Source organism: Typha latifolia, chromosome 7 (assembly GCF_019914945.1).
Source record: "Typha latifolia isolate L0001 chromosome 7, TyphaL0001v2, whole genome shotgun sequence".
NCBI classification, from domain to species: Eukaryota; Viridiplantae; Streptophyta; class Magnoliopsida; order Poales; family Typhaceae; genus Typha; species Typha latifolia.
In genome coordinates this window covers 9,753,014-9,779,138 of record NC_133092.1, presented here as the reverse complement: position 1 = coordinate 9,779,138, position 26,125 = coordinate 9,753,014, and the positions used below count along the sequence as shown (strand labels likewise).

General features: G+C 35.7%; 1 protein-coding gene across 3 annotated transcripts in view; it reads right to left on the bottom strand.

The window, feature by feature from the left end:
* The window catches only part of LOC140792319 (uncharacterized), a 46,870-nt gene extending 43,989 nt beyond the window's left edge, over positions 1 to 2,881 (bottom strand). For all 3 annotated transcript variants that reach the window (XM_073143240.1, XM_073143242.1, XM_073143241.1), the window contains exon 1: positions 2,483 to 2,881. In XM_073143240.1, the coding sequence (XP_072999341.1) occupies positions 2,483 to 2,866 (384 nt within the window). In that variant the 5' untranslated portion in view covers positions 2,867 to 2,881. The remainder of the gene's footprint in view (positions 1 to 2,482) is intronic.
* Positions 2,882 to 26,125: the final 23,244 nt, after the last annotated feature.

Sequence of the window (26,125 nt, the reverse complement as noted above, 5' to 3'; positions counted from 1 at the left end):
AAAAGCCACCTACTCTGGTTTGACCAAAGACTGTAGGACCGCCTTGAGTTTGCCCACCAACACCTTGGAGACTTTTTTATAGCTCACATTGCAGTGAGCGATCGGGCAGTACTCCTTGTCCCCAATGATGCTGCAAGAACACATGGGTGAAAAAGTGTTGGATGCATGGCCAGAGATTGTCTCCAACAACCTCCCACTATCATTGATAAAATTCAACTGGAATACCATTCGAGCTCGGGAGGCTCCAAACAATCGGTTTAATCTTCTTCTTAGTGACCGGAAGAATCATAGCATTGGCTTCTACTGAGGAGATAGTTGGAAGGGCTGGCCATTGATTCAAATTCACATCAGAGACCGGTGGTCTACCCCCACAAAGCTTGGTAGTCTCTAATGAAGCTTTTGTCACCTCTTGCTGCCCGTGCACCCACTGGTTCTCTAGAACTTGCACTATCGAGATTGTTTGCTTTTGTGCCTAAGAGTGGATGTGAGTTGGAAAACTTTTGTGTTACTATCCCCATCTTGTAGCCATCAAAGTTTGGACCCCTATAGCCATTTTAGGTTGATCTGGCGCTGAGAGCTACCTTTAGATTGTATAAACACCTTAGCTCCACCAACTTAGACTCCGTTGAGCTTCCACCGAAATCAACCCCCTCTAGGCACCTAATCTGATCACCCTCCTCCCGGAGCTTCTGCTCGAGGAATCCACAATCTGCTTGGTCCACTTGCAAAGTTCTTGTCTTAACTTACTGAGCCAGTGCACTAGGGATTGCATAGGGTTCCCAAATGTACTACTCGCCCACAACTTCTCCACATTTTCCACACAATCCTAATATGAAAAAGAATCATGTGATATTTTAACTGTTTCAGTGTTATCTTACATTTGTATTGATATGCTATAATGTGTTTAGTTGGATGTCCTTGCTAAAATAAGTAGTGTTATCTAGAATTGCTTGTGTAAGTATATTCCTTAGTTTTAGAATAAGAAGATCACTCACCTTCCTACAATTATTTCGTACTTAAATTATATATTTTATACTAAATTACACAATATGTTCTAATTGAATATATGAAGCTTTAGCTTCCTTAATAGAGTAGGACACAATGATAGGTTTTTTTTAGTTAAATTAGGAGATTGCATAATGTCTCCTAAATGGATTAAGAGTGTACGCTAATTTAACTAGGAGAATGACATAAGATTTGGGTGCGTATATAAAAATATAGAGGGCTAGACTTCCATACGGTGAGGAGTGGTACATGGTAGATGCACTAAGAGTCCAAGATGGATATGCAAGAGGCACATAAAAGATGCGATAGTACATAGTATCAGGCAGAGGTGTGTAGTGTGTGAGATACACTAGTGGGTTGTTCTATAAAAGGTCATTAAGGAGCCACTAACTGAATAACAATAATATGCGATAAGAGAGAATGAGTTTTTGCATTAGCCAGTTATGTATAAGTGGGTGTGCTTCTTATATTAGTTTATCCTAAATATTTTAGAATCTACATACTTTTGTATCTTACATAGTGAATATATAATTGCCCAGTAGTTTTCTTCTCTATTGCAGAGGATTTTTTAATCTCCGTATATGTGTTTTTGTGATTATTTTATTCTTTCTTAGTGTTTGATTGATCAAATTATACATTAGTGATCGTTTGGTTTCTTGTATTTAGAAATACATGTGTATTAAGAGATACATATGTCTCTATGTATCTAGATAAACAAATGGATTATTTAGTTGATTATATTTCATAACGATTTTTTTGTTAAACCGGTTTGATTAATTATATTCCATAATGATGTATTTAGTAATTAAACAAATGTTTAATTAGATGAAAATAGAAGAGATGAGACGAAAGATAAGTTAGAGTTGATAATAAAATGAGAGGAGAGGAAAGAGATTGGTTGGAATCAAAATGAGAGGAGGGAGTTAGGATGAGATTAGGTTGGGATTAAAATGAGAGGAGAAAGATGGATCCGATTGGGATGGCTAGATGTACTCTTTGGGTATCCATTTAATCCAAGTGGATGCCAAACAGATTGTATCAGAGTCTGATTAATTTTTTAAAATATTATTTTTCAGACTTAATGTGCTAAACCAAATAATAATTTTTTAATTAAATACTATATCTATTAACGCAGTATCTTAAAAAGTTTTCAATCAAATAGCCTCGAGTGTCAAAACACTTTCCGCGGCTAATGTTATACTGCGCGTACAATAAGTAGTATCATAGCTGATCGGTGTGGGATTGAATACCAACAGTATTTCCGACGTGTTATTCCATAATATTGCATGGCTGTTAAGTGTTAATTAATTACTACACTTATAATCTATTGTGTGAGCCTTCCAAGGCCCACTAAGCTAAACAACCTAACCATATGGATGGCACAAGCATATATGGCAGGCAAGCGTAAACATAAACCATAACCATACCCTATTGTCACAAAACCACTACAAAGGAAAGAGATAGAATAAATACTAACCAACAAATGCTTGGTAGCAAACCGGTGGTCTAGGCAACCGATCTTCCAGCGAAGCCGAAACCACACCGTCCTCCCGCCGTCAGTCCTCCCAAATCTCACGGCGGCACAGAAAGCGAGCCAGACGAGCACCGCCACCACGGTCGCCCTAACCACCGCCACCTCCGACTGCAGGATACTCTCCACCGATCCAAGCGGCAGCAGCGTCTCAAGAAACGTCGGGCCCGTCCCTACACCCGTACCGACCACCCAGTCCCCACTTCCGGCGGCCTCCAAGGCGGCGCACCGCCCGGTCTTCGTGTAGTAGTAGTATCCCGGGTTGCACGCGCATAACGTTGAGTTATACTTGAATGAGTTCTCCGGGCATAAGGTAGTAAGTTGGTCCATTTGATAGCTACTGGATCTTGCATAGTTGTAGAAGAAAGGAGCAAGCCAATATAGGATGGGAAATTAAAGGAGACAGCTAAGAATGGGTATCTTTATGAGGTGGTAAAGAAGGGGAGGTGGAAGAAAGGAAGCGGAGGTCGCCAAATGTAAAGATCCTGGAAATGATAACTTGGAGGTGGAATATGCTTTTAAGACAGGGTGGGGGAGCGTATGTAGGGGGTTGGGTTGAGTTCGTGGCATGTGTTTGTTGATCTCTTTTGGCTCCTTTTCGTGCACTTGAGTTGGAAAAGGATTCTCAAGGTAACATTCCTAATTGGAGGATTATTTGTTACAGAGGTAATGCATGGGGATGGCAGGCCTTTTTAGAGAATAAGAATCACAAAACATAGTTTTATGATATCATCTACAAACGAATCCACTGCCCATGAAGGTTGAAAGAGACCATATTCAGCGTATTGGTTGGTAGGTGAGCCTTAAGGTTGTAGACTTAATTTTATTACTCTTAAGATACCGTTTAATAGAATTTTCAATATAGTGGAACCACAACAAGATGAAGCATTAAATCCTCACAAATCTACTCTCTCTCGAATTCCTCCTTTGAGTGATCTCCAAAGAGATTTTTAACTTCTAGGAGTGATGCCTTATTTTCATCAAGATTTTCTTTTATAGCCCCTCAAAAGGTAAGCTACTCAAACTCTAACTCAAATTTAAAATGGGTAACTTTTCCTGACATAATCAAACATGTTTGAATACCCATTCTTCTAGTATAGTCTTTAATTTAATTTGGAGCTCCTGGGAGGACTTTGTTTAAAGTTTGTTCAAACAAACTTCAAATGTTCAAAATGTGATTGATCGACTTCAAATAACGACTATCTCTTGAATTTTTTTGAGCTCTTGGGAGGATTTTATTCAGAGTATATTCAAATGACTTCAAACTTTTGACCTTCACTTCTTCTCCTAAATTATTTTGGATCTCTCGGGAGAATTTTGTTTGAAGTTGTTCAAACAAACTTCTAAACCGACCTTCAATTCTTTAAAAGTTGCTAACTCTATTTAAATTCCAAACTTTATAGGACATTGTGCTACAACTCGTACAATAAAAACAAGAAAAAATTCATCATGACTAACTTTGTCTGGTCATATTTGCTAACTATAAAATCTAACAAATTTCTCTTTTGACAATTTCGTGGCAAACAAAAAAATTTAAAATACAGTATTTTCTAATAATATAACAATTAATAGAGCTATACACAATAACATTATTTAAAAAGATTCGTAGAATCTGAAACATAATATTTTATACCATGTATTCTCTTAAATTTTTTTGAGCTCTCGGGAGGATTTCATTTGAAATTTTTTTAAACAAACTTCAAATGTTGGAAGATTGTTCAAACAAGTTTGAATATTCGACTTTCTCTTGAATATTTTGGGAGCTCAAACTACGTTTGAAGTTGTTTCAGTAAACTTCGAAACCAACCTTCACTTCTTCAAACTTTGCTCCAACAACCTCTGTTTAACTTTCAAACTTCATATGATATTGTGTCACAACTCATATTCTAGAAACTAGACAAAATACATCATGAATAACTTTGTTTGGTCACAAGTCGGCTGATTGGAAAACCTAGCTAACAATTACAATAGTCTTAAAGCTATGACTGAATGTCAGATTCCCTTATTACAACTAATACTTGAGACTCGATTGATTACCTCCTAGAATATATTTAGTGGTGAATCAAGCAAATGGATGGATAGAGGGAGATAAAGTTTGTTGTGAAGGGTTTCATCCAAGAATATGGTATAGATTATCTCTCTAAAGAAAAGAAAAGAAAAAAAAAGAAAACAAGAAATATGGTATGGATACGAGAGACTTTAAATTTATAGTATGACTAACCTTTATTAGATGCTTCTTTGCAGCTGTTGTAATTTGTCTTTAGTAGTTATTCCAAATGGACGCTAAAACTGGCTTCTTAAATAGCAATCTACAAAGAAATACTCCCATCTCAAAAAAATCTTACAAAGAAAGACTCTATGTTGCCTCTAGATAGCGGCGGCAATCTGGTCAAGTTAGTCGGATTGGAGTTGGATCATGATAATACAAATTAAACATCACCTATTTATTAAACATGTTGCACATGTCATAAACGGGTTATCGGGTGGCATAGGTTATTCAAATACATATAAGTTATTCGGGTTATAAATAGGTATAATCAAATTATAAATAGATTTTTTGACTTATAAATGGATTTTCTTGGATTATAAATGCATTTTTTTTCGTATCATAAACGAGTTAGTCGAGTCTTAAGCAAATTGTGCGGGTCATAAACAGATTAGTCAAGTCATAAACATATTATCGTGTCAAAATGGGTTACGTGTTATAAACAGTTAGGCGAGTTGGATCATAAACATATTAAATGAGTTGAGGAAATAAAAATAAGCATAAGCTCATTAATAATTGGGTTAGATAGGTTAACCTATTTACGACTCGAATTCAATTAGACTAAACACAAACTAATTTAAAATTTGGATTACAAGTCAGATTATTAGGTTGAGCCAACTTTTGCCGCCTAGCCTTCAGACGTCATTGGGCACCTCCCATACAAAGTTTGCAAGTTTATTATTTGATTGTAATATCAATCTAGCTCTTACAGCTTGATTGACTAAATTCAGCTCTAAGATTATTTATTAAAGATTTTCTCTAGTTCTTATGATTTTGCACTCTTTATTTAGAGAAGTATATCTGGTATTATTCTTCTGTCTTTATGTTGATGATACAATTATTATGATGATACTACTAGCATATATATTCAACACTTTCTTAGAAAATCTTAGTAGCATTCTTGGTCTTCATATCACTTGAGGTACTAAAGGTTACTACTTCTCTTACACCAAATACTTATATGATTTTTTTTCCAACTTAAGCTTGATTAATGCTAGTAAGACAGTTAACAATCCTTTGGAGTTGACGCTCCTCTCCTTATGGGCAATTAGTTGGCAGTATTATTTATCTAACTCTCATAAAATCATATATTAGCTATGTTGTTTATTCCATTAGTTAGTTCATGGGTGTTTCTCACAGGGTTGGAGAGACGCGAATATAATTTTATTCTCTAGATATGGAAAGCAAAAAAAAAACCGAGGTCAAAGATTTTTTAACATAGGAAAACCTCCCATGATAGTGATAAAGAGGAAAAAATTGCGGATCCGATCACGCACAAATCAATCCACTAAAATGTAGATACATTATTCACTTACAATCCCCACCACTAGACACTCATGGTTGTTGAACTGAAGTTGAAGTGTCGATAGTGGGAGTAGACAAGCGCTATGATAAAATAGAATGCACACTTGATAGATGCACACTCCTTTTAACTTGAGTGATCCTAAACCTCTTATATAGGTGAGAAGTAACATTTGTTGTTCAGACTAGTAACATTCAAGCTCCATCTTTTTTGCTTGATTCAATCTTTTCTTACTAGTGATGTGCCCTAATCATATATATGAACCTAGATTGCACAACTTGATACAAGTGTATTTATCTACAAATTTACCGTTTATAGATGAGACATACAATTTGTCTCTTCCTTTGAAGAACAATTTGCTGACGTTTTTAAAAAGGGATATGTTAGGTTTATTTGTACTTATGTAATTTGCAAATTGTATTTCAAAACATAATTTATATTCATGTAATATGTTTAGATTTTATATATGAGCATATGCACAAGATATGAGATATTTAATGAAAAATATTGAACTGAAAAATTAATTTTAAAATTAAAGTATTCGAAATAATTTTAGAATCGTTATTAAAGTGCTTAAACAGTGTCATAATGGTTAAAAAAGTATGAAATTTTACCTAAAGGCACAAAAACAGGCACTATGCATTCAACTATTTAGTCTGCCGTTTAAATAGGGCGTTCGAATGCATTCAGGCCGCGTTCAAACACACCCTGCAAGAGTTCACACCATTTTTACACATACAGAGAGCTTATTTTGGCCATTCGAACATACCTGCGCAGGCGTTCACACATACAGAGGTGGCGTTCACACATATAGAGGTTCATATTTGGCCGTTCACAACGCATTCACACTTTAAGTCACCGTGTTCGAACACAATTAAGCCGCATTCAAATGCACCAACGTAATTTACAATTTTTGGAGTTATATGAGACTTGATTTGACTTAGATTTGGCTTTATCTCTAAAAGTTATTTATCTTATTTCTAAGAGAATTTGTGGAGAATCTTTGAAAAGATATTTATCTTATCTCTAAGAGATCTTATCTTATCTCTAAAAGATATTTATAGTACTTTAAGAGATATTTATCTTATCTCTAAGAATATAAAAGGGTTTAATCTAACCCTAGAATGGAGGATCGTCAAGTATTAATCTAGAGATCATCTTTTGGAGGCATTAGAGATCAATTCTCAGCTTTAAACGGAATGTGCAGAATCTTACCCATCTCAACGTATCTACATTTGATCTGGAAGAACTATGTCTCTAGGGTCATTAAGATGAAAGTATCAACCTCGAGGGTCATAGAGGTCTGAAAACCTAACATGAGAAGCAGTGTGTCACCGGGTCTAGCGAGCAAGGTTGGTATTGATTGAGTCGTGGGGATCGACGGGTGATCTGTAAGCTTCTTGTTAACTATTTTAGTGATTGATTTTAATCTAAGTTTGGATCAATGGTTTTTTAACCCAGCTTTGGGTTTTTTCACGTAAAAACTTTTGTGTTTGTGATCGCTTTATTTTTCACATATTATTATCAATAGCGTGTAATAGATCTCATCTCATAGGGCATTACATTTTTCAATTGGTATAAGAGTATACCTAAGTATTCACATAAGTTTCAGTTTTTTTAGGATAACTATACCTAAATCTCTTGAACTATTGCCCATGTCACATAGACCGCCTAATTTATATTCTGTGGCACATTGACCCCTATACTTTATGAAAATTCCAACATGCCGATTTCATTAATTATTTATTTATTTCTTCATTAAAAATGTCATGTGAGTCAATTTTAAGAGTTTAGGATCTATTTTAGAAAATTGAGAGAGAGATGATTATTTGATTTTTTTTTTTTATTGACACCATCAAAGGTTTTAGACTTGAGAGATATTAGATAATAGACAATAGGAGGAGTCTAGGTGTAATTATTCCCTCTTGCAAATTTACACATCTAGCCAATTTTGTAATCTTGTCTAAACTCATGATGGCTAACTGATAGGGTAAATTTTACATGAGGATTATAAGTTTCAAGGAAATGTAGTGACTAAGATTCTAATTAATTAGGGGATTTCTTATTCTATTAGCCCCCATTTGGTTTGAGTTCAGGATGAGTCCTTGAACTTGGTTAAGGACTCCTAGCAAGTTTAGTAACCAAACATCTTTTTATTTTTAACCAAGTTCACTCCCTAATAAATAGAGAGAAAATTAAAATAAAACTTCATATAAACTCAAAATTCATTTTATTTTTATCCTTCAAATGACTTAAATATATCATTGAAACTTAAATATAGTATCTCCATCAAAACAAGTAGTGAGCACCACAAGGAGTTAACCTAACCCTTATCATTATATCAACCCAACAAAATAAGACTAACACCCTCCGGTTCCTAAAATTACAAAGGGCCAATTCTTAACTGTCATCCAATATCAACGAGTTTTCTGCACCGACACCCTTGATCCATTTTTTTTTTTTTTGGTTTTTTAGCTGCACTTTCTCCTTAGGTTCATGCCCAACAAAAAAAAAAGAGAAATAATTTTATAAGAAAGCTCCTTCCATGATGTTAGGTTTTTATTGTTGGCAATTGTGTACAAAATATTCTAAGTGTATTTATACATGTATATGAACTTTTATATAAGTCTAGAAAATATCTGTTTTGAAGAATTGCAAGATTATTAGAGAAAAGTTTATGAGTAGACATCGCGTTCACACCGCATTCACAGCGCGTTCTCATGCGTTCACACAGACAGAGAGCAGTGTTTACAAGCGCGTTCGAACACGGGCTCATGCGTTCGCATAGATAGAGAGCAGCGTTTACAAGTGCGTTCGAACACGGGTACATGCGTTCACACAGATAGAGAGCAGAGTTCACAAGCGTGTTTGAACACGGGTACATGCGTTCACACAGATAGTTAGTGTTGTTTCTGTGTGCGTTTGAACACAGTCTAGGCCGTTCGAACGCACCCGGGCCGCGTTCGAACGCACCTACGAAGTTTATAATTTTTGGACTTTCGTGAGTTCGGATAAACTTGGATTTGGCTCTATCTTGGAGATCTTATATAAGTACAGTGATGCCCTAACTCTAGGATGGTTGAAGAAGCAATTTTGAAGGAGAATTCTTGAGGCTACATCGGTTCTTCAACTAACAAGGTCCTACTCTCCTAAAAAGCTTCATCTTTCTTCTTAAGGGTTATTTAGACGAAAGATCAATCTCGAGGGCTACTAAGGTTGGATATCAATCACGAGAAGTAGTGAGTCGTGAGTTCTAGCGAGCAAGACTGAGAAGAACAAAGTCATGAGGATCGACGGTTTGTCTTGTGAGTCAGTTTTGTAACTGCTACTATTCTAGTGATCCGAGTTTGGATCCGTGGTTTTTTACCGTTTGGGTTTTTCCATATTAAAATCTTGGCGTTCATCTCTGCTTTTATTTTTAATATTTCTTCGGACTTTTACTTAAGCGAACGAGTGATATCATTACCTAGGATTTAGGTACATACGTGTGTCTATGGGTTTTTTCAATTGATATCAGAGTAGGTTCTCTCACATGTAGAGAGAGATCAGATAGGCATGGATTTTCATAGAGATGGACCATCGTCTATTTGACCTCCTATTCTAGATGGATCAAATTATGGATATTGGAAAGCTAGGATGAGAGCTTACTTAAATTCTATAGACGAGCGAGTATGGTTCTCCATTATGAACGGTTAGAGTCCACCAATGTACATGGTGGATGATAAACTTGCTGAAAAACTGATAGAGTCATGGGATAAGGCAGATTATGAAAAAGTTGGATGGAATAGCAAGACAATAAATGCAATTTTTAGTTGTGTTTTTTTGAAAGAATTTAGAAGAATTTTTACTTGTGAGATAGCAAAAGAAGTTTGGATGATCTTAGAAACTACTCACGAAGGAACTATGACTGTAAAACTTTCGAAACTTTAGAGGTTGACTACTAGTTTTGAAACTCTATATATGGAGGAGAATGAGATATTTGATGAGTTCTATGCAAAGCTGAGTGATATAGTCAACTCCAGTTTCAACCTAGGAGAGAAAATTTCTAAAAATAGAATTGTTCGTAAAATCCTTAGGTCTCTTCTAGAAAGGTTTCAGGCGAAAGTTACAGCTATTGAGGAAAGTAAGGATATTGATTCTATAAAAGTTGAACAATTAGTAGAAAATCTATAAACATTTGAGTCTAGCCTTTCAAAACCGAGAAAGTCCAAAGGATGGCCCTATCCACAGTTGAACAAAATATAGAGGAGTCGGATGATGAAGGTGATTTAGATGTTGAGATGTTGGCTATGTTCGTCAAAAAGTTCAATAAATTCTTTCGGAAGTCAAACAAGTTGAATGCTGAAAAACTTGAGAAAAACAAAGCCTTTGTGAAAAAGAAGAATACTATGAGTTCGAATACTAGGGTAAGCAACAACAATGTCAAACAGAAAAATAAAAATTCTGAGAATAAAGTTCGATGTTTTGAATGTTTTGGTTTTGGACACATCGCACAAGAATGCCCTAATCATCTTAAGAGGAAGGGTAAAGCTATGAAAGTCACTTGGGATGACTCAAATGGATCTAATGATGATTTTGAAAAAGACGAAGAAAACTTTGTAGCTTTTGCCTCCTCTCTATTTAATGCTGACTCTGTTGTTGATATTGATAGTACAGATGATCAGGATATGTTACCAGCTAAGGAACATGAATCTGAAATACAAAAGGCATATAATGACTTGTACCTGGAATTGTTTAAACTCAAGAAAAGCAATCTTAGACTACTTCAACGACTCAAGATAATCGAATCAGAAAGAAATCAATTTGAGGAGAAGTACAAATTGGAACTTGAACGTGTCAAAAACTTTTTTGAACAACTTGACAATGCGAAAAATAAGATGAAGACTAACGAAGTTGAGCTAGAGCGATTGCAAAAATAAGTGATATTTCTTAAAGGGAAGAACAAACTATACGAGATTTTAAAAGCTTAGATTTCTAGAAAAGACAGGTATGGTATTAGATACTCTAGTAATTCAAATAATAATAAAACTGTCTTTGTTTCTGCCAGTATACAAAAGGAAGAAAACTTGAGGTCATCAACCACATTTTCAAAGCAATCATGGATAAATGTCTCTAAACTGAAGTTTAATCAACAATCTAGTTACTCTTTAGCGGCGCCAAAGGTAAACTTTATTCACACTCCTACTGTTATGAAATCTGCTAAATTTGATACTAGGAGTAGTGAGGGCATCTTCTTAGGGTATTCTAATAATAGCAAAGCCTATAGAGTATTTAATCTTGACACTTCTACTGTTATGAAATCTGCTAATGTTATTATAGATGAATCCACTGCTGATATAAGTGAAGCTACTATTTTTGTTCCTGCAGGTACACATGACGAAGAAATTGAAACGGAAGTTGATGTGGAAATTGAGAAACAGGACAATGACAAGGTTGAAATGAACATAGTCTTCAGGGCAAATATATGTGGATGACATTGTCTTCGGGGCAACGAGTCAATCTTTAGCTAAGGAGTTTACAGATCTCATGCATAGTCATTTTGAGATGAGCATGATGAGTGAGTTGAAATTCTTTTTGGGACTTCAAATTACTCAATTGGAAAGAGGGATATTTATCGCTCAAACCGAGTAAGCTAAGGATTTTGTGACTAAATTTGGTTTAGAAAATATAAAACATGCTAGAACTCCTATGAGTACAACTACCAAACTAGGTAAGGACATTTAAAGAAAAAATGTTGATCAGACACTATATAGGAGCATGATTTGTAGTCTTTTGTACTTACCTGCTAGTAGATCAGACATTGTATTTAGCGTCGGTGTGTGTGCTAAGTTTCAGTCTAAACCTAAAGAGACACATTTGTTTGCTGTGAAACGTATCATAAAATATGTCAGTGGCACAGTTGATTTAGGTATCTAGTTTACTTATGACTCGGGTGCTATCATATCGGGATACACGGATTCTGATTAAGCAGGTTTATGTGATGACAGAAAAAGTATCTCAGGTGGATATTTTTATATTGGAAAGAATCTGGTTTCTTGGCACAGTAAGAAACGAAACTCGATATCTTTATCTACTAGGGAGGCCGAGTACATTGCAGCGGGAAGTTGCTGTTCTCAGTTATTATGGATGAAACAGATGGTCAAAGATTACGACATTGAACAAGATACTATGGTGCTTTATTGTGACAACATGAGTGCTATTAATATATCAAAAAATCCAGTTCAACACTCGCGTACAAAACATATTGATATCCGACATTATTTTATACGCGAGTTAGTTGAAGACAAAATAATAGCACTGAAACATGTTGAGACGAAGAAACAGTTGAGAGATTTGTTTACAAAACCTTTGGATATACAGAGATTTAAGTATCTTCGTACTTCTTTAGGGATTTGTGCTTTGGATTGATTTTTTTTATTTTGGTTTGCGTGTTTTTTATTATTATTTCATTTCATTTTTTTTGGGTTTTCTTTTACTCTGAAATTTTCTCTTTGGTTTTAGTTTAGATTTATCGAGAGTTTTATTTTTTATAAAAAAAATTGATGCACTCCTAAATTCAATAATATATTTTTGACATATAAATATGATTTTTTCTTGATTATGAGTTATTATAGTCAATTTTATCATGTTGTAGTATATTGTATTATTTCTGATTTATTCACTCTCTTGACTTCTATAATAATTAAACTAAATTTAATGGACTCATAACGTGTGTATATTCTTGAGTGAGCATGACATCATGAAATATTTTTTTAAATAGCCCACTATTGACTTTGATTTGTACAGTTTGATCTTATGCTTAGTCATAAAAAATATTTTCATAAAAGATCAATGAAAAAGGCTACAATGAGTTAGTGTGAAAGCCATCTTGTTTAGAGTCTAGTTTGACTCAGTACATTGCTTGCAAATTAAAAAAAAATTGATATATGTGAATATCTTCTTGCACATTGTTTGATATGTACTACAAGAAAAAGGGTTACATACTCATGTATGAAAGCCATCATTGCACCTATATAGTTTTAGTAAAAAAAAATTACAGGAAAAATTCCTATTCTATTATGGAGAATAAGTCGAAAAGTGCAAATTTAAATACTAAGTCGGTTTGACTACTGTGTTGCATCATTGCTTAAATAGAAAAAAATATTTAAGAAAAATGTTGCATATTATCTATGCTCAACTTGCATATGCATATTGTTATGATCTGTGTATGACTTATTTCATTTGATTGTTATATTCAATGTCTTGAATCTATTTAAAATTTTTAGAAGTGCATCTCCAAAAATTTTTTTTATTTTTTTTAGATTTTTTACTTAAAAAATGGGCGTTCGAACGCAGGCTTCTAGAGTTCGAACGCGGTGAATGGCACATTCGAATGTGCAGACTGGTGCATTTGAACGCACTCGGGGGTTCTTTAAATATTACGTCCAAACCCAAGGGTTTCATCTTCCATCTTCCAAACCCTAGAAATCTTTCATTTCCTCTTTCCCAAATCTTCAAGATCTTCATCTTTTTCATCAAAATTTTCACTTCAAACTCTTTTAAAGGGTAATTCTCCTCCGGATCCAAAGTCTTTCGGCCGAAACTTTAAGTTTTTCTTCACTTTTTGCAAGGTATGATTGTCCATCAAATTTCTTATTTATTATTCAATTTAGCCTCTTGATCTTGGTTGATTTTTTGCATTTTCGAGTTTTGATCACGTTAGATTTAATATCTTGATGTTTCTTGTAGTTGACAACTTAGCTTTTTCTAGTGGAAGATGGATTTCACTTAGGGCTTTTATGATTTCTAGGATTTTTTGGTTTTCTTGTTACTTTTTGTATGCTTTGGGCATGTGTTGAATCTTGTGACTTGTTTCTCTCTCTAGAATGCTTAAAAAAGCTACAGTTTCTAAGAAGCCAAGGCCGCCTTCCTCACCATCTTTGGTTTCCAAGTTTTCTACATACACTGCTGTAGGGAGCTACAAACATAATTTTGTCACTCGACCTATTATTTGTGAAAGGCCAATTGTAATTTCTGATTTTTGTGCCTTGGGGATAGAACAAATATTTACTGAGCGAGGATGACTGTCAGTGTGTCGGATGGACGGGAAAGCATATGTGGAGGTTGTCAGGGAATTTTTTTAGCAATGCCACTGTTTTGGAACATTGTATACGATCCATCGTCCGTGGGGTTTCAATATACTTGCACTCTGAGGTCATCCGTGCTGAACTCAAACTTCCTGATGGCGAGTTCCAATATCCTTCTTCTGATCCACTTCCTGATGTTCAAGAATATGCTAATAATGTGTTCATACAAGGGGAACGTTGGAAAGGTAACATGATGCCATATGCGAAACTGACTTCAGTGACTCGCATGCTACACCTGTCTTTATGACATCACTCCCAAGACTCGACATTCAAGTATTAGTTAGGATCAGGCCTTCCTCCTTCATGCGATGTTGTCGGGGATTTCTATTGATTTGGCTGCTATAATATATGATTCTATTTTGATAGCTGGACAGAAAGAAGCCCATCGTGAAGGGTTGCCGTTTGGTATTTTCATTACCAAATTGTGCACTTAGAGTGGGGTGCGAGTGGATGTCTTAGAAGCTTTGCTTACTGCACAAAAACCATTAGATCGGATAACAATTAAGCGGAGTCAAGCTCATGATTAGCCGCCTCCTTTCAAGCCGACCTCCTCTTCCGTTGCTGGACGTCCATCACACCGTGACAGTTCTGCTGACAGTTCTAACAATGATTCATATCACTCTGAGGGGGGGTTACCATAGTTCTCTGACCGGTTTGATTAGCTTAGCACTCAGGTGCAGGACTTACATTTGGCCGTGAATAATTTACGGGCTGAGCAAGCTCGTCAAGGGACCTTGCTCGACTCCATGTTGTTGATTCTTCATCGTTAGTTTCCTCCTAGTTCTTAGTCTTTGGAAATTTGTGTCAAAAAGGGGAAGAGTTAGATGTTCAATTAGATGTTCGAAGTGAGTTTAGGTGTTTATTGGTGTAGGGGGAGTTTACTAGTTTACTGGTGTACGGGGAGAGTTTACTGGCTAATAACTTTTGTTTGCTTGAAGAACCTATGAACTTGTGTTTGCTTGAGAACTTATGAACTTGTGTTTGAATTGTTTTTCACTTCTAGTTATTTTCACTTGATCTTGGATTGGTATATTTTTTATTTGCAGGGATTGAAGTGCTAAATCTTCTAGACTTGTTGAATGCTCATTTTGGATTCTTTGTAATATCTTGTAATCTAGATGTTTTATCACAAATTGCCAAAGGGGGGAGATTGTTAGATTTTTATTATTGGCAATTATGTACAAAATATTCTAAGTGTATTTATACATGTATATGAGCTTTTATACAAGTTTAGAAAGTATCTGTTTTGAAAAATTGCAAGATTATTGGAGAAAAGTTTATGAGTTCACATCGCGTTCACACCGCGTTCTCATGCGTTCACACAGACAAAGAGCAACGTTCACAAGCACGTTCGAACGCGGGCTCACGCGTTCGCATAGACAGAGAGCAGCGTTCACAAGCACGTTCGAACGCGGGCTCACACGTTCACACAGACAGAGAGCAGCGTTCACAAGCGCGTTCGAACGTGGGTACATGCATTCACACAGACAAAGAGCAGCGTTCACAGGCACGTTCGAACGCGGGTACATGCGTTCACACAGACAATAAGTGCTGTTTCTACACACGTTCGAACACAGTCTAGGCCGTTCGAATGCAACCTGTGAAAATCAGGCTGCTGCGTTCGAATGCACTTGGGCCCGTTCGAATGCACCTGAGATCAGGTCAGGCCGTTCGAACACAGCCGGGCCGCGTTCGAACCCACCTACGAAGTTTGTAATTTTTGGACTTTCATGAGTTTGGATAAGACTTGGATTTGGCTTTATCTTAGATATCTTACATAAGTATAGTGATGCCCTAACTCTAGGGTGGTTGAAGAAGCAATTTTGAAGGAGACTTCTTGAGGCTACATCGGTTCTTCAACTAACAAGGTCCTACTCTTCTAAAAAGCTTAATCTTTCGTCTTAAAGGCTATCTAGACGAAAGATCAATCTCGAGGGCTACTGAAGTTGGATATCAATCACGAGAAGCAGTGAATCGTGGGTTCTAGCGAGCAAGACTGAGACGAACAAAGTCGTGAGGATCGTCGATTTGTCTTGTGAGTCAGTTTTGTAACTGCTACTATTCTAGTGATTGATTTTGATCCGAGTTTGGATCCGTGGTGTTTTCCCGTTTGGATTTTTTCACGTTAAAATCTTGGCGTTCATCTCTGCTTTTGTTTTTAATATTTCTTCGGACTTTTACTTAAGCAAACGAGTAATATCATTGCCTTGGATTTAGATACATATATGTGTCTAGGAGTTTTTTCACAGGATTTTTTACTTATGCTGAAAATTATGTTGTTCCTCTCAAGCTAGATGCTCCAAATTATAGCAGACAACCAAATTTTACTCAATTTCCTGCTCTCCTTATATTTTACTCCATTTCCTGCTCTCCTTATATCTTTTTTTCCAAGACTTAAATAATCAATCTCTTATATGCTTTGATTTCTGATGAAACCCAATGATCATGTCCATCTCTTTCAAATATTTTTTAGCATATTCACAACTTAGAAAAGTATGATCGACCGACTCTTCTTTCTTGTACAGACATAATGAATATTTCAAGTTCAACCTCTCCTTAATAGGTTGTCTCTAGTACGATTATGACAAACAAGCAACAAAAAAGTTCTCACCTTTAGGGAAATCTTCATTTTTCGTAACTTTGGCAAAATTCTAGAAATCACACCCTGGCGTTGTTCAAGTGATGAAGGAATCTCACTATAAAGACCCCATCAAAAGTAAATCTCCACCTGGCATAGTTCGAACCAACTCCATATTTAGAATCATTACTAGTGATATAATTCACTAGTTGATGTTCTTCCAGCTTTAGACAACCTTCTTCTATAGTGAAAATTTCATTACTGTACTTATCGAATGAAACCCAAAAAATTATATCTTCCACCAAGACATTCAACCAGCAAGAAGTAGCCATTTTGAAGGAAGCTATTCTATTCCACACCTCAAACAGTAACATTAATTCATCCCAAACAATTTCAAACAAGATAGAGAATCTCGTTGCCAAACTACATTCCCCTAATCAGATGCTAATCCACAACCTAATACTTTTACCATTTTGAGCATTCCAACTCAATCCTAGTTTGGAAAACTTACTAGTTTGTAGCACACTTCTCCAAAAGGATGAGACTCTAATAGAGTTAATTTATTTAAATGACTTCACTTTAATGCACTTATAATATCTTTGCATTACTATCTCTGCCCATAACTAGTTTAAAGAATTTAAAATCCTCCATCACCATTTAGCCAACATAGCTTTAATCTTCAATATCCACTATTCTCATTCATCCAAACACTTTCTTCTTACACACTTTTTTCTAACTAGACGAAGCATAACCTTTTTTCTCATTACTTCTTCTTTTTCATAAGAAAATCCTTTTTAATATGTCAATTTTGTTTTCTATCTAAACCAGCACATTAAAGAATGAGAAGTAATATAATGAGATAGAGCTCAACACAGAATTGATTAAATTTATTTGACCTTCTAAAGGTAGGAGCTTTCCTTTCCAATTTGAAAGCTTTTTGATAATCTTTTTAATCATAGGTCTCCAATCCTTCTTCGTGATCTTGTTCTCATGCAAAGGCAGTCCCAAGTATTTTATGGGTAACTTCTCCTTCTTACAATTCAATAAGCCAAAACGCTCTATTTTTTTTTTCTCAACATTCTTGCCCAAATAGATCAGAGAATACTTAAGAAAGTTAATTTTTAGCCAGATATTGCTTCAAAGTATACAGTATGTATTTCAGCACCATTATTGCTTGCCTATTAGCTTGCACAAACAATAAAGTATAATCTGCATATTGCAAATTGACAATTCCTCTAGGCTTCACATTAGTGCCTACCCCACTAATCTAGCCCACCTGCTTAACATGCTCAATCATCCTATTCAATCCATCAGCAATTAACACAAAGAGCTATGAAGATAAAGGTCTTCTTGGTGTAATCCCTTCTTACCCATGAAATATTTATCTAGCTCACCATTTAAAGAAACTACTGAAGAACCACTTCTCATAACCTGCATAACCTAGTACACCCATTTTGTGAGAAATCCCTTCCATTTCTACACACCTTCTAAGAAGTCCTAACGTACCTTATCATATACTTTTCTAAAATCAACCATAAGAATTATCCATTCACCTTTTGGTTTCTTAAGTCCAAAATTTGACTCATGGGCACATATCATATTGTCTAGAATAAATCTCTTCTTAATAAATGCACTTTGGTAATTCTCAATGAGCTGGCCAATCACTTGATATAGTTCGTTAGTCAAGACTTTACTAATTATTTTGTAGCTACAATTTAGTAAACTAATAGGTCTGAACTCTTCAATCCTTTCTGCGCTATTCTTTTTTAGAATTTGAGATATCATGGGATAATTCAATCTCTAAATATTACACTTTTCATGAATACATTTAGCACCTCCTTCACCATAGTCCAAAAATGATGATAGAATTTCATGTTGATTCCATTAGGACCTAGGGCCTTGCTTTTAGCCATCTCAAAAATAACCTATTTGATAGCTTCCTTCTCATTTAGTCTATGTTCAGTCCAAATTTCTAGCATCATATGTAGTTTCTAATCCTCCATCATCCCAAAAAAACTACCGGTAATACTCATATATGAGAGTTAATCCTTTTTTGATCCACAACCTGCATTTTATTTATCATAAGAGAAATAATACTATTTTTTTCTCTTTCTCCTATTTACAACTTTGTGAAAATAACCTGTATTTAAATGTCCTTCAAACAACTATAGTTGCCTTGACCTCTGTTGCCACCTTATTTTCTCTTCCATGTATAGCTTATTCAAATTCAAAATTATCATTTAGCTTCAGCATTCGAGATTATTTTTGCATCTGATTTTACTTTTTCAGATTCTTGTTCTAGCCCCTAGTTTTGTTATCTTAAATCTTTTATTTTTTTTATACTCATATGTCTAAAACATTAGAATTTTGTACTTCTTTATTCCACCTCCTCTCAACCACACTATCAAAATCTTCTTTACAGAACTAATGGTGTTCTAGTTTAAAAATATTAGTATTTTTCTTCCCCTTACCATAATATATCCATTAATAAAGACACATGATAAGACCCAATTTTACGAAGAGTTTTCATTGTAGTTAGTGGAAACATTACTTCCTATTTAGTATTAGTAAACACCTATCTAATAATGCCAACACTAGTTCATCTCTCATATAAGACCAAGAAAATTTCTTTCTAGTCATCATAAGTTCAAAAATTTTCAACTCAATAATGGCTTTGCTAAATAACCTTATCCTTTTATCACTATTTTTCTTCCCTTTCCTATCACTTATAAAATGAGTGGCACTAAAATCACCGCCTAACAATCATGCCAACCCTTGCCAACATTTGTACTCATTTAATTCTTACCATAGCATATATTTCTCCACTCAATTTTGAAGCACATAGACATTAATGAGAACCCACTTTGATGCCATCATTTTATTCTTTTTTTCTAATCTTCCAGTCCATCACCTCCAACTTATCCTCATTCGTACCAATAAAAAAACCACTAGATAAGCTAGAAGAGGTAACGCAAACCATCTTTGTATTTTACCCCCTCCTAGTGATCTCAAAAAAACTATCCTTTTAACACCTCATATTTTATTTCTTATAGACAAATAAATTTAATTGCTCCTCCAATTATTTCTTGAATTCTTTCTTTTTCGGAAGGACCAATTTATCTAATGTTCTAGAATAAGCCCTTTCATGATTCACCTTTGTCCTCCCATTCTACCTCCACCTTTCTCTAAGAATCCACATACATTCTTGCTCTTTTTCGCAAGAGCCTTCAAAATCCTAAGATTTTCCTCCCTCTCTTATTCCTTATGATTTCCCAGGTTTTCCTCCCTCTCTTTCTTGTAATTGATGAAAGCTCATCATCAGAAAAAATAGGAAATTATAAACACAGAAGAAAATGATAAGTACATGAAACTGTCTTCCTTTTACCAGATAGCTTGAAAGCTTTGGGTTTCCACCATCTTCAATTTTTCCTTGTATAGTCTCCTCATGTTCCCTCATCTTAATAATATTTCAAAACCTCGTTCTCATAGGCATTTGAGGAGATTTTTATTTTTTCTTCCTCAAATATTGCTTCACCTTAGAGGACTTAGATTGAAGTGGTTCAATATCTAAAACGCTCCCTTCTGAGTATATGGCCAGTTGCATCTCTTCATTATTTTTCTCTTCTGAGCTATCTCCTGCCTCACCCATATCCTAAGTTTGCCATTCCACGTTGCCTCCACCTGCTATCAATCTTTCCCATGATTCCTTTTCCACAATTTTTTTCCCCTTGCTAGACTTTCTCCAACATTACTGCTTTGACCTCTTCCTCCATTTCAGTAGCCTTCCCTGCATATTCAGTTTGTTAGTGTTAGAATTATATAGGTGGGATAATTGTGAATAAAAATACATGTCTTTGAGTTTGTACAAACTTATTTTCTATATGCATGTTAGATGGCACAAAATAATTTAGGCTAAATTCAACAAACTGTGAATTTTCAAGTTCATAAGTAGCTTTTAAGATACCATTTGAAAGACACGAGGCCACATTCAAATGGTGGCATGTAACCTATCAAGTGACGCCAAATTGAGAACATTATTCAAATGCCATCTAAATGCTTTTCAAATGGATTTTCTAGAGAGTTACATACAAGTGTTCGAAGTTCTATTCAAAGGCTGTTTAAATGTCGAATCACATTGGTAGTATTGTAGAAAATTTGTTCGAATTCTAATCAAATAGAAGTGAATGTTTCAGCCGATGATCTGGGTAATTTGGATATTAGAGAAAGGATCAATACAAATATTGTGGGGGGTAAAGACCCGTTCCTTCATAGAATCCGCCATGTTGGAAATGAGCACTCTTCTTGTAAGAAAATAGGAGCAAAATAAGAACTCTTTCTTTTCACATATAATAGTTTACTAACTCAAAATAGGATGACCCTCTATTCATGAGATTGTGATACGTTCATAGGCTTTCATCATGTTTGGGAAATATGAACCGCCATGTCATAACTACTAAACACCCTTAGAATTCCTAATATATGCAAAAACTTTGAGCCATACATGTTACAAAGCTCTAAGAGACTCTTTACTACTCTCATTATCTATTTAGCATCTCCACTAATATTACATACTATAATAATATCATCTTCCTCACTTTACCATCATAATGTTAAGAAGTTATATAGTCAAAATCAAAAGATAGTTAATGCACACAAGAATTAGGGAATGTACCTGCACGACTTTAGGCTTTCAGGACCATTAGAGTCATTCTCCCCCGATTAAAGAGAACTTGCCAATGGGTTCATTGACATCATTTTCCCTAGGATAAGGTAAAAGATCAGTGACATTGGATAAAACACTCACCTCCAAATGCGATACCCTTCACATGGGTACAACCCATGCGATTTTTATGTGACTTATTAATTAATATTTCTACAAAGTATACAAGATAAATATTTAAAATTTTGACAAATAACTCAAGCTAAAAAAACTCAAAATATCACAGACCACAATTTTCCCAAAATATATATCTATATACCTCGTCTAATACAAATACTCGCGCAAATGCTACAATCTATCTTATTTTACAAGAATAAATAAATAGTTGAAATATAAATAGTCCTCGCTAGCTCCTTCATGAACTCGATATCATCTATTAATCTAAAAGCATTCTACCAAAAGAAGTGAGGATAAGGCCCAACAAATATACACCTCTATAGTCTAAAATTAATATAATGAAAGATGCAATATGATATATATATATATATAACATGATCAAAGTAATGCTTTCATAGAATATGCTCATCATATCTATAATTATAGCTTACATGTATTAATAACAAAAAACATGTTATGCACCATCCCAAACCGTCAAATCCTCTAACTTGGGCCCATTAACACCTATCGAGGAAAGAAGATATCTAGTAGTAGTATCACTTACCCATTATCTGTTGAACGGTTAACTAATTGTCTACAACCATAGACTAAAGACTTTAGTTGTATGCTCATTACCATCATATGAGTCAGCATCTAAAGATCATCTTGTGTCCAATCTTTATACTCAACAATATCATACATGTAACACCTGCCACCAAACACGTGCCCCTCACGTGAGCAGAGCTCACGTGACCTACTATCAATGTTTCAACACAATATACAAGTGAAAAGCTTATATTTTTACAAATAATATAGACAAAAGAAGCCCATAATACTAAAGCCACAACAAGCCCACATCACTAAGGCCACAAATACATATCCATAAAAATATAAACCAACGCTGACATAGGAGCTACAAGCCATCTATATTAATTTACACGAATAGAATAAGATAAGAAGTACAATACTAAATATCAGTCTTTGTCAGATCCTCCGCGGGCTTAGGGTCATCTACTAATATGAAAATAATTCCATCAGATAGTGGTAAGCATAAAGCCCACCAAACTCGAGCTCACATTGAGCTCCACCTAGAGGTCATGTGAAAGGCTACACTACATAACATGCATCCTCTTAGACTACCAAGTCTGTAACTTAGACTCTTGTAGAGCTCCGCTTGTAAGCCACATCATTACTCACACTCGACCACACACATACCACCAAGAGAGGGTAGATCTTAGTAGTCAAATTACTTGCCTATCACCCAACGAACAGCATGACTAATTATCCAGCACCGCAGACTAAGGACTTTAGTCGTAAGCCCATCGCATAGGTCAGTATCGCATAATGGTAATACCATTTGAGCCCTTGGCTCCACATTATTGCATCACTGTGCGAAAATTATGAGCCATCCCTCACGGACGCCCTCACCTTGCGTTCGTTAGGTCTACATCATCCTATACTTTTCTTTCTATCTTAAACACCCTTAAGGGTATTACTCTCATCGATCGATAGTAAATTGCCTATCGTTTAGTGAAATGGCTACCTAATTGACTATGATCAATAGACTAAGACCTTAGGTGTGGGCCAAAATATATATATATATATATATATATATATATATGACTATAATAGTATCCCACGCCCCTAAGCCTGGCTAGGGAGGTGTCGGGTACTGTCCAGATGCAATAGTCACTCCCTTATGACGTGATATTATAGCACAATAAGTATAATGTAACACGCATCATTATTATGTTTTGCATCCTAACACACATGTTCATGCCCAATTAGAAATCATGATATGCAAAATCTTATCGAATAACAAAATAAAATTACCATGCATGATGTGCAATAATAATGATTAGAAAATCTTATGCACATGGATGCTATGAATATGATGATGTCATAAGGTAAATTATTTTATTATCTACATTAATCCTAGATTATAAAATTTTTACTTGCTTGAACTACTTTCCTAATACTAGCTATAATTGTGCCACGAGATTATCCTCATAGGGTATGGAGTTCACCTTGATAAAGAAAATAATAAAAAGCATAAGTAGAATTACATACCACTGATTAATTAAATACCTTACTGACGTCCACTATAGGCTTGGGTAGGACTATCTACGGATTCTTATATTTATTAATTAGGTTGAGCTAGCATAGCTATACTAGTGCCTAATATGTTATTAAAAGTAATTTAAAATAATTTACCTCAAATTTTTATTCTACTAATTATTATCGTTTAGGTATATCACATGGGCAACAATGAGTTAATTCGCTTCATTAAATAAGACAACTTGCTTGGTATAATTTTCCTATAGTAATCTATATTAGTTCTCCAATAGGAGTAATTAATATAGATACAACTAGATTACCGACTGATTTGCTAAAATTAATTTAACTAAAGTTAAAATCAACCACACTAAATGCTACCTAGAATTATATCCTTATTAAGAGCAATTATTAAAATTAAACAAACCACTCTTTATCGATAACTAATATTAAGGCTCAAGTTGGCAAGAATAAAAGAATAAGAGCTAGCATAATTAAAATAATTATGATGTAACTAATCAGCTTGGCTAGCTCAAGGCCAAGCACAAACCCACTAAAATTGGGCCTTAAGTCCTAAGGTAACTAGGCCCAAAGGCCTCATGGGCTAGGCCACAGCCCAACCCACCAACTAACGTAGGATGGGTTGCTTGCAATCCAAACCTACAACTTGGGTTGGGCTGTCTATAGCCCAGGCCCACAATAAACTTGGGCTAGGCTGCAAGCCCATAGTCTAGGTCGCACTCAGCTCGAACTGATAGACGAGTGTCGTACCCAGCCCGACTCGATACACGAGCTAGGCCACTCAGCCCAGTCCAGGACTTGAGCTGGCTGCACCCTGCCTGAGTCCGAGACCCTTCTTCCTTCCTTCCTCACCTCTTTTGAAAAGAGGAAGAAAGGAAGGGTGGCTACTGATGGCTACCGGTGGCGACCATAGCTGGTAGTTAGGGCCAACAGATCGATCGACACCCCACCAGGTGGAGAAGACTGGGGACCACCCATCGATGAGCAAGAACCAAATCAGTGGGGGGGGGGGAGGAGAGCTGTTGGCAAACTCGGTTGCCAACAACCTCACTGACACGCTCCCTTTGACAAGTAAAAGCCAGCTGCTAGAGGTAGTCGACGGCAAGAATCCACCTCACCTCAACTGCCAGCCAAGACAAGGGGCCGCCCAACGGCTCCATCCATGAGGGCACCGAAAGAAACCCCCGAGGGCATCCTCGCGAAGAGGGGAAGCTCACCAAACAGATGCGGCAAGGCACGAGGCCATCAGCCAGCCGAATCACTAAAAGATCGAGAGGAGAAAATTAGAGAAAAAAAAATCCTAATTAAATAACGAATTGCAAATCAAACTTACCTGGAGGATAATGGAGTTTTGGGCGGTTCGATCCAGTGGATTGACGGGTCCGGTGGTGCTCTGATGCGCTAAGAAGAAGGAATGGGGAAAAGGCTACTAGCGAGGAGAAGAAAGAAGAAAGAAGAAAAAGAGGGAAAGAAAGAGAAGAAGAAAGAGAAAGAAAGGGGAAGAGAGGAAAAGGAGCGCACGTGCCACACACATGCGAGGCAATCTTTTGTTTTTTGGAATGTTACAACACATGCTTAAGTTGGTTTATGTGATACCTGATAGTCTACTTCTAAATATAAATATAAGTGCTAAATATACGTTGCTCCTTAACATTGAGCTGAGTGAGTAAAATGTCACTCTCGAGACGGGACCTCAATACATAGTGATACGTGCAAGGGGTGTAGTGATTAACATTATCAATCACATGATATATATACATCACAGTTATAATACCCTAGTAATGCAGCCAATATTCTATGCATAATTATGAAGTTGTAAATAATTATAATTATGCTGGCTAGTAAATAAGTAACTACACATGCATAATATGAATATGATGAAATTATAAAGTAAGCATCCATTCAGCATCTACACTACTTTTAGACTATAGAAGATTCACTTACCTAACATCACTTCTTAATTAACCATATCCTCCTATGTTACAAGATCATATTCATATGGTAATGTTTCTATATTTATACGGGATCATAATGTAAACATACATTCAGTTTTTACACTACTCCTAGACTAGACTATAGAGATTCATTTGCCTGACATCACTTCTTAGTTAACTAGATTCTCCTATGCCAGGGGATTATATTCATATGGTAATGGTTCTATCAAGATAAAAAAGGTAATAGAAGCATAAGCATAAAATTTACTAAAAAATTAATTAAATGATCCGTAGGCTGCCGCTATAAGTTTGGGTAGGTCCACCGACCTAGAGAATTCATATATTTATTGTTCAAGTAAAAATTGAGTGTCCACCCTCGAAGACTAACAACACTTAGGTGCGGGAAGAAGGAAAAGGGGAAAAAGTGGTTGTTTGCTAGTGGGGGGTGGGAGGACGAAAGAAAGAAATAGAAGATAGAGGTGGAGAAGAA